The 9,010-nt window shown below is 42.8% G+C and overlaps 1 protein-coding gene across 1 annotated transcript; it reads right to left on the bottom strand.

The window, feature by feature from the left end:
- Positions 1-622: 622 nt before the first annotated feature.
- On the bottom strand, positions 623-8,040 carry LOC122557457 (heat shock transcription factor, Y-linked-like). The gene is made up of 2 exons (XM_043705216.1): positions 7,465-8,040; positions 623-1,434 (listed from the first exon to the last, which is right to left on the bottom strand). Exons 1-2 carry the CDS (start codon positions 8,038-8,040, stop codon positions 646-648), a joined length of 1,365 nt encoding a protein of 454 aa, XP_043561151.1. The 3' UTR covers positions 623-645.
- Between the last annotated feature and the right edge of the window lie 970 nt (positions 8,041-9,010).

Raw genomic sequence — 9,010 nt, 5'->3', positions numbered from 1 at the left:
AACTACTCCTCCTCTTTAAACATGTGGGATTATGTGGCAAATCCTCAAACATTGATGGGTTAAGTGACGTTCTGAAAGTTTATTTTATAACAGCAACGGGACCCGTGAGTGAGTTTACTTTATCAATTTAAGCATAGATGCAACTGTCAAATCACTACAGGTTTTTCTTTCTTAGTATTTTATTTTTTTCTTATTCTTACAGCTTGCAGACCCTTCCAGAGGGGCAACAGGTTGCAACAGATATACACATCAGGAATACAGTTTTTAACAACATTTTAATGCGCATAAAAAATAAACCAAAGTTGTAGGTTATATTTCAGTCTAAGCTCAGCCTAGTACTGTGTCAATTTTAATAATTAAACAGTAATGCTTCTTTACAGTTACCATATTTCCATTTCACGATGCACCTATTTCGATAGGAAAATAATTAATGATTTTTTTTATGGCAAGCGCCAACAATTAAAGAAACTTCTCAAAAGTCAAGTAAGGAGACTAAAAAAAAAAGTGACAGCAAAGGAAGAGAGCAGGGAAAAAAATCACAGGCAAATACACCAATGTTGATAAGAACATTTGTTCAGGAGTTTATTTTAACATGTTCTTTAGATATCATTTCTGGATAAGTTCTCTTCATCACTTTAAATACTCTTATCTGTGTGGCCCTGTCATATAATCACTGTTTCTGGGACCACTTCTTGTGGAAGATCCACTACCTCCTTGACAGTTGCAGTTGGGGCAGTGGTGATGATGTGGAGGAGGCCGGTGATGGTGGACCGAAGAGCCCGATGACATAGAAATAGCAGAAGCAGCCGCCATCATGGGCATGGAGAACCACGGATTGCAAAATGGCAACAAGCTGGCCAGGTGTGCTTGGGCGGCCGCTGCAGCAAGGTCAGGGTACATGCCTTGGAAACCTGGCATCCCCATCATAGGTCCAAAACCAGCAGCCATGGGGGGCATGAGATGGTACACTGAGGTAGCTGAAGTGGTGCTGCTAGTCTCCACAGCATGATTGCCAGCCCGGATCAGGCCGCCATGTTGTGACGGATGAAACTGAGTCATTTGGTTTACTTTAGTGCTTTGCTCTGTAGCTATATGGTCGGCTGGTCTTACTGCAAGGGCAGGGGGAGCCGGATTGCTAGGACCATTTGTGTTCCCAGTATTGGTGACTCGTTGATTGCTGAGGTTATTTTCAAATGCAAATTTTTGCTCATTTTCCCTCGTAGGTGACACTAAGTTGTTCTGCTGTACAGCTAATGTCTGTATTAGTTGTCTTGGGCCTCCTGGTGTCCCCCCACTGACAGGGAAGTCACTATTGGAATCCCCTTCTGTGCAGTTAAGATTAGGAATCGCACTTTTAATGCCAACTCTTCGCTTCATTCTGGGCAGCAGGTGAGGGTAATCTCTTCTGAAATTCAGGTTATGGTAAAACTGAAACTGAAATGAAAATACCATCATTTTATTAATCACCAAATGGATATAACTGACTTAACCTTTTCAATTTTGAATTCTTTTGGAAGCAATGTAACTGGAGCACACCAGAACGTTGCCTTAGCCTTACAGGGCTGTGGCTATTGAAACTTTAATCACTTTCTTAAGCATCTGAAGTATATTGGGTGGCCAATATACTTCTAGTTGGATGAATCCCTGAACCCATCATCACATGACCTGCCTACAACCCTTCCAAGCTCTGAGTAGCTCAACTGCCTTTTCCTGCTCCTGCTTTCTATCTTTCTATGTTTCCAAGGGTCCATCCTTGTGCCATTTCACCTTCTCACATCAATTGAAATGCAAAGACTCGTGATCTGAGTGAATGACTGCCCATCACCAAACCGCCCTTATTTATATTCTTAAACTAATATTCGCAAGAGCTCAAGAGAAGCATTGTTAAAAATAGCAATTTTCTTCCTGGGTATTTTTTTCTCACAGATTGCTCACCGCAGTGTCTTGAAGATTGTTTTTAAACTCCTGGAGGCTGCTGAGCAAGTCTGAGAGATCGGCAGCTCTCATTATACATGTTGCAGAGGCTTATCCTTTGCTAATGGACTCTGTACATCTTTCAGACAACTTTTCAAATGATTAACTAAGCTTTCCATAAGCAGTCCACAACTATTTCAGTAAAACAAAGTCCCTCCATTTTATTTCAAAATTTCAATAAATGCAAAGTACGATGAAATTCAAATTTTCACGGTTAATAATTATTCTTCCTCTCCCCCTGCTATTTTTATGCAACGTGAATAAAACAGCTTTTTAATTTGTATGTCTTGGGTGATGATAAACAGTGGTGAAGAAATATCTATTGCCCATGTCTCTTTAGATGTTAAGAATTAACAACGTAATAAAGGGAACTGCAAGTCTAATAAAGGCTAGACCAAAAGTTTAGAGCAAGATTTCTTCCCTGGAGTGCATTTGTGAGCCACCTGGATTTTTAAAATAATCCTGCATCTTTCAATATCTGTACATAATGAGGAAAATAAACTTTATTGAAAGATTGAAATTAGGAGAAATAGTAAGCAATAATGCTGATATGTGTAATCCTTGGTAAACATTATTGTTGCTGGCATTTGTGTTAGGACAAGAGATGTACAGCACACAACCAGACCCTTCGGTCCAACTCGTCCATGCCAACCAGATATCCTAACCAAATTAGTCCCATTTGCCAGCACTTGGTCCATATCCAGATGCCTTTTAAATGCTGTAATTGTACAAGCCTCCACCACTTCCTCTGGCAGCTCATTCCATACACGTACCACCCTCTGTTGCCCCTTTGGTCCCCTTTATATCTTTCCCCTCTCACCCTAAAACTATGACCTCTAGTTTGCCTGACAAACCTGTTAGAATTCTTTGAAGAGGTAACACATAGATTAGACCAGGGAAATCCAATGGATGTTATCTATCCAGACCTCCAAATGGCCTTTGATAAGGTATCTCATGGGAGGCTGTTGAGTAAGGTGAGGATCCATGGTGTTCAAGGTGAGCTACTGGCATGGATTAAGAATTAGCTGTTTGATAGAAGGCAGAAAGTTGGGATAAAAGGTTCTTTTTCGGAATGGCAACCGGTGACAAGCGGTGTCCCGCAGGGTTCAGTGTTGGGGCCGCAGCTGTTCACTTTATATATTAATGATCTGGATGAAGGGACTGGGGGCATTCTGGTGAAGTTTGCTGATGATACAATTAGGTGGACAGGCAGGTAGTACTGAGGAGGTGGGGAGGCTGCGGAACAATTTAGACAGTTTAGGAGAGTGGTCCAGGAAATAGCTAATGAAATTCAACGTGAACAAATGTGAAGTCTTGCACTTTGGAAAAAAAAGAGTACTGGCGTGGACTATTTTCTAAACAAAGAGAAAATTCATAAAGCCAAAATACAAAGGGATCTGGGAGTGCCAGTCCAGGACTCTCAACTTGCAGGTTGAGTCCGTGGTTAAGAAAGCAAATGTAATGTTGTCATTTATCTCAAGAGGGTTGGAATATAAAAGCAGAAATGTGCTTCTGAGACTTTATAAAGCTCTAGTTAGGCCCCATTTAGAATACTGTGTTCAATTTTGGGTCCCACACCTCAGGAAGGACATACTGGCACTGGAGCGTGTCCAGCGGCGGTTCACACAGATGATACCTGGAGTGGTAGACTAACATACGATGAATGGCTGAGGATCCTGGGATTGTATTCATTAGAGTTTAGAAGGTTAAGGGGAGATCTCATAGAAACTGACAAGATAATGCATGGCTTAGAAAGGGTGGATGCTGGGAAGTTGTTTCTATTAGGCGGGGAGACTAGGACCCGTGGGCACAGCCTTAGAATTAGAGGGGGGTCAATTTTGAATGGAAATGAGGAGACATTTCTTCAGCCAGAGAGTGGTGGGCTTGTGGAATTCATTGCAACACAGTGCAGTGGAAGCTGGGATGTTAAATGCCTTCAAGGCAGAGATTGATAAATTCTTAATCTCACAAGGAATTAAGGGATACGGGGAGAGTGCAGGTAAGTGGCGTTGAAATGCCCATCAGGCTTGATTAAATGGCGGAGTGGACTCAATTGGCCGAATGGCCTTACATCCACTCCTATGTCTTATGGTCTTAGTTCTGGACTCCCCCAGGGAAAAGACCTTGTCTAATTATCCTATTCATGCCCCTCATGATAATTAAACTCTATAAGGTAACTCCTCAGCCTCAGTCTATTCAGCCTCTCCCTGCAGTTCAAATTCTCCAACCCTGGCAACATCCTTGTAAATCTTTTCTGAACCTTTCCAAATTTCACAACGTCCTTCCAATAGGAAGGAGACCAGAATTGCACGCAATATTCCAAAAGTGGCCTAACCAAACTCCTGTATACCCGCAACATGACCTCCCAACTCCTATGCTCAACGCTCTGACCAATAAAGGAAAGCATACTAAAAGCCTTCATCACTATCCTGTCTATCTGTGACTCTACTTTCGAGGAGCTATGAACCTGCACTCTAAGGTCTCTTTGTTCAGCAACACTCCCCAGGACTTTACCAATAAACGTATAAGTCCTATTCCGATATGCTTTTCCAAAATGCAGCGCCTCATATTTATCTAAATCAAACTCCATCAGCCACTCCTCAGCCCATTGGTCCATCTGATCAAGATCCCGTTTTACTGAGGTAACCTTCTTTACTGGAAGAAAGTGAGGACTGCAGATGCTGGAGATCAGAGTCAAGATTGTGGTGCTGGAGAGGCACAGCTGGTCAGGCAGCATCTGAGGAGTAGGAGAATCGACATTTCGGGCATAAGCCCTTCATCAGGAATCTCTGAAACATCGATTCTCCTACTTCTTGAATGCTGCCTGACCTGCTGTGCTTTTCCATAACCTTCTTCATTGTCAATTGCACTTTCAATTTTGGTGTCATTTGCAATCTTACTAACTGTACCTCCAATGTTCACATCCAAATCATTTATATAAATGATGAAAAGTAGGGGACCTAGCACCGATCCTTGTGGCACTCGACTGATCACAGGCCTCCAACCTCAAAAGCAATCCCCACCACCATCAGCTGTCTTCTACCTTCGAGCCGGTTCTGTATCCAAATGGCTGGTTCTCTCTGTATTCCATGAGACCTAACCTTGCTAACCAGTCTCCCATGAGGAACATTGTCAAACGACTTACTGAAGTCCATATAGATCTCGTCTACTGCTTTGCCCTCATCAATCCTCTGTGTTACTTCTTCAAAAAACTCAATCAAGTTTGTGAGACATGGTTTCCCACGCACAAAGCAATACTGACTATCTCTTAATCAGTCCTTGCCTTTCGAAATACACGTAAATCCTGTCCCTTAGGATTCCCTCCAACAACTAGCCCACCACTGATGTGGTGTAAGTGTAAGAAGTATAACAATTGTAAGAACTCAGAAAAGGTTCCAGCAATTCACAGTTTCTTTCCTAATCTTCTCATGTCCACAGCAAATCTGGAACCAAACCATAAGGAAAAACATGAAGCATATTGGACAAAACTGCCCATAAGTGGGAGCACTGAACATTTGTCAATCAAGCTGCAACTTCAGATAAAACTAAGCCTAGGCTGCATTCGACTAACCCAATCAGGTAATATCAACTGAATACGACTGAGAGAATTGATTAAACAACTCATGGATCTCTTTTGGTATTGCCCATGGAAAGTTAGTACAAAGCAACTTCCTCTCAGGATACTGAGATTTGCTACAGGTATCGGTGGTTAGGATCTGGAGTATCTTATGCTGTAAGTGAGAGTTGAGAGTGTGGTGCTGGAAAAGCACAGCAGGTCAGGCAGCATCCAAAGAGCAGGAGAATTGATGTTTTGGGCATAAGCCCTTCATCACTTTCTCCTATGGTATGCTGTAAACAAGGAATGGTGGCGTTCAAATAAGGAGTGCTAAATGTACATAACAAACTTGATATACATTGCATATGTTTTCCTGCTTCGGTATGTTAATTCACAATGCATTGTCGCGAATATTTTTAACCACTCTAGTACATGGTTCTTCCATTACTTTTTCTTTTGTATGTTTTGCTCTCTGCTTGCTGAACATTGTGATTTTTAGGAGGGCACTGTTCAAGAGGGACCTCATGACCTCACCTGACACCACTCATTCTTCGTGCGTCATCCAGACAGTGATTGTTGGGTGGGTTATGTGGTCAAAGGCAGCATCAGCCAACATCAGTACACACTTAACAGTGATCCGACTGGAATCCCAAATACATTTTAGTCACAAGTGCAATCACTTGGGCTGAAATCAATTATTCAAGCACATGAAGAACTAAACTTACATTAAACCTTGGCTTTCTGGCTCAATAATCCAAAACAATATGCATCTACAAACTGAGCCATCTGATTTTAATTGTTATGAATGCATTTGGTTTACATATAGTTCAATATGGAGATCATTCCTGGTTGCTGTTTAAGAACAGGGTGAGTCCCATTTTTACAACCCATGAAAGAACACAATGTGTTGGATATATTTCTTCAGCAATCTGTCTGTTGCATAGTCTGTTGCATATCTACTTGGGCAGATATCGCATTGACATGAATCTCCAACACATATTCTCTCAATTGCAGGTCTGTTATTGAAAGATGTCCAGCCTCCAATTCATTCTGACATCACAGATAATATAATTAACATAGCAACAGGGAATGACCTACTATGGCATCATCACCTTAGCAACAATGTCAGTCACTATAGCAGGTCAACCTAGAAAAAATGTACAGGTCAGGAAGTTGTGTCCATTTATTCCATGAGTGACTCCAACCTGGTCATAATCTAGGAGCATTGTGATGATCAAGGTTGTGAGTTAAATAAGATTACATAGACAGCTAGCACTTGCCCATTATTCCAAAGACACACCATTAAAGACTTAAATTACCTTTATTTACTATGAACGTAAGGGGAATGTGGTTGGTGAGAGGATAAACTGGTCAACAGACTTGGAACTAGTTCTGTCAGAATGTTGTTGGCAGCTTGGAATGGCTCTGGTCACATTTAACAGACAATTTTAATAATCATAGGAAAATGCATAACTTCCTTATAAAACTGCCATTGAACTCTACCATCTCCTTTACTGTAGGATTAAACAGCTTACTTAAGGCGGGCACGACAGACTTTTAAAAAAAACATATATAAATATTTTGCTATTTGCTCACAACAACTACTGGCAGTGTTAAATGCAGCTGCTTGCTGTTGGAACTATTGTAAACATGACCTAGGAGGCAATAAGCCACATCTCAAACAGGCAGTCTCAGAAATGTTGAGCATCTGCTGCTACCGACTGATGTTGACCTTAAGCCATCCACCTACATCTCCAGTAGATTGAGGTGTCTCAGAACAGAAGGCAAGAGAGGTTTGGGTTTTGGAGGGGACGAGGGGACGGGGGTTGTGTGAAGGAGGGAAATGTGCGTCCGTGCGACATCAGCGACAACAATTGTTTGTTACTCTAATACTTGTTTTTGCTTTGATGCGTTTTGTTTCTTTTTTTTTCTACCTTGGTCATTGAAACTGCTCCTTTTTCTTCAGCAATGAATTCAGAAAGAGAGGCAGATCGTTGAAAATCTTGGCGGATTTTGCTAAAACCATACAGATTCAGCTGCCGAATGAAACTTTTCATGCAGTCAGTTTCAAAAATCCTAGAGGGACCGCGCCGCTCCAGCACCTCTTTCTTAAAGGATTCCTCATCTATAACTACACAGTTTCCACCCTCGTCCCACCGGATGGATGCAAACTGATCGCTCTCAACGATTTTCCAGAGTTTTTTCGGGAAGGTAAGTGACATAAGGTCAGTGTCACCTACCTCCTCGTAGTAGACCAGCCGGGGTCTTTTTAAAACCGACTCCTCAGTCAAAGCTTGGAGAGCATTTTCTTCCAAAATTGTCCTCAATTCTGAGTCTCCTGATGCTGTCTGGTCACACCCGGAGCCGGCTGAAAGCACTTCATGTGTTTTGTCAGAAGAGTGAGAGATTTGTTTCTGATCAGAGCAAACAGCGTCCCCCGATGAAGAATTTAAGTCACCTTCAGTGTCGCTGTCCTTTTCCACTTTGATGGTTTTCTGGAGTGCAGACATTTTTTTTGCTTGTATTCAAATTTTGGAAAGAAGTGAGGGGGGGGGATGCTGGGAGGGAGGGGGAGAAAAAGCTGCTGAAGGTGTTGTCCTTTATTGGTGCCACAGGGAAATATCACAAGGCTTCCACGCCGCTGATTGATTTTGGGTGCACCACACAGGAGCCGGAGCTGGGACGGAATAAGTTGGCTGATGTGGTGGGGAGGGAGGGGGGGGGCGGAAAAAAGACATCGTGAGGAGTTCCAGATCGTCATAAAACAAAACCACCAACGCGCTCAGAGCCGTCACAATGCGGGTTGCCACAATCCACGGGCCGTCACAATAAGGAAACCTTCACCCCCACCCTGGAAAAATACTGTCCATCCTCCCCCCCCCCCCCCACTCCCTCACCTCTTCCCCTTTACACAAAATCCTGAAAAAAAAGGGCTGGAGATCAGAAACGAGGAAGGAGGGGTCGCTGGAACCGAACTCTGATTTCTCTGTCTCCAGACCCGCTGAGTTTCTCCAGCAATTTTCTTTTCAACGGCAGAGTTTCAGCGCCAGAGAGTCTCCTGGGCCTGAAGCTTGTTAAGATTTTTGCCTAATTAGTGAAAAGAAGAATCTCCGGTCTGATCCACGATTACTAAACTAATTAGTGGAGTTAAGAGGGTTATTTTTCCCTCCCGCTAGCAGGTTCATCCTGCAGCGCCAATTCTGCTCACCAAAAGTGAGCCACTAGGCACTCACATTCCATGCCCAGCTCCAAGCTAGCGAGGCGGGCATGTTACCCATTTAAAGTTCGAGAATACGTTGTGATTGTTTCGTCCCCAAGACCTCTAATCATTCGCTTTACCAGGTAAAACTGCGTGGCGGATGAGCACCAGCTATCCTGAGGGAAACTTAAGAGGGAACCAGCTACTGGATGTTTAAATTAGTCTTTTGCCCCCATACCAAGATCCGATGACAGATTTGCACGTCAAGACCAAAAAGTGTG

Source organism: Chiloscyllium plagiosum, chromosome 15 (assembly GCF_004010195.1).
Source record: "Chiloscyllium plagiosum isolate BGI_BamShark_2017 chromosome 15, ASM401019v2, whole genome shotgun sequence".
NCBI classification, from domain to species: domain Eukaryota; kingdom Metazoa; phylum Chordata; class Chondrichthyes; order Orectolobiformes; family Hemiscylliidae; genus Chiloscyllium; species Chiloscyllium plagiosum.
Note: the sequence above shows the minus strand (reverse complement) of the source record. Positions and strands in the feature narration are given on the sequence as shown.

Coding starts and splice junctions, on each gene's coding strand:
- LOC122557457 (XM_043705216.1), bottom strand. CDS start 8,040: ATGTCTGCACTCCAGAAAACCATCAAAGTGGAAAAGGACAGCGACACT. Junction 1,435..7,464: donor GAGCAGTTTCAATGACCAAG/GTAGAAAAAAAA, acceptor TTTTCATTTCAG/TTTCAGTTTTACCATAACCT.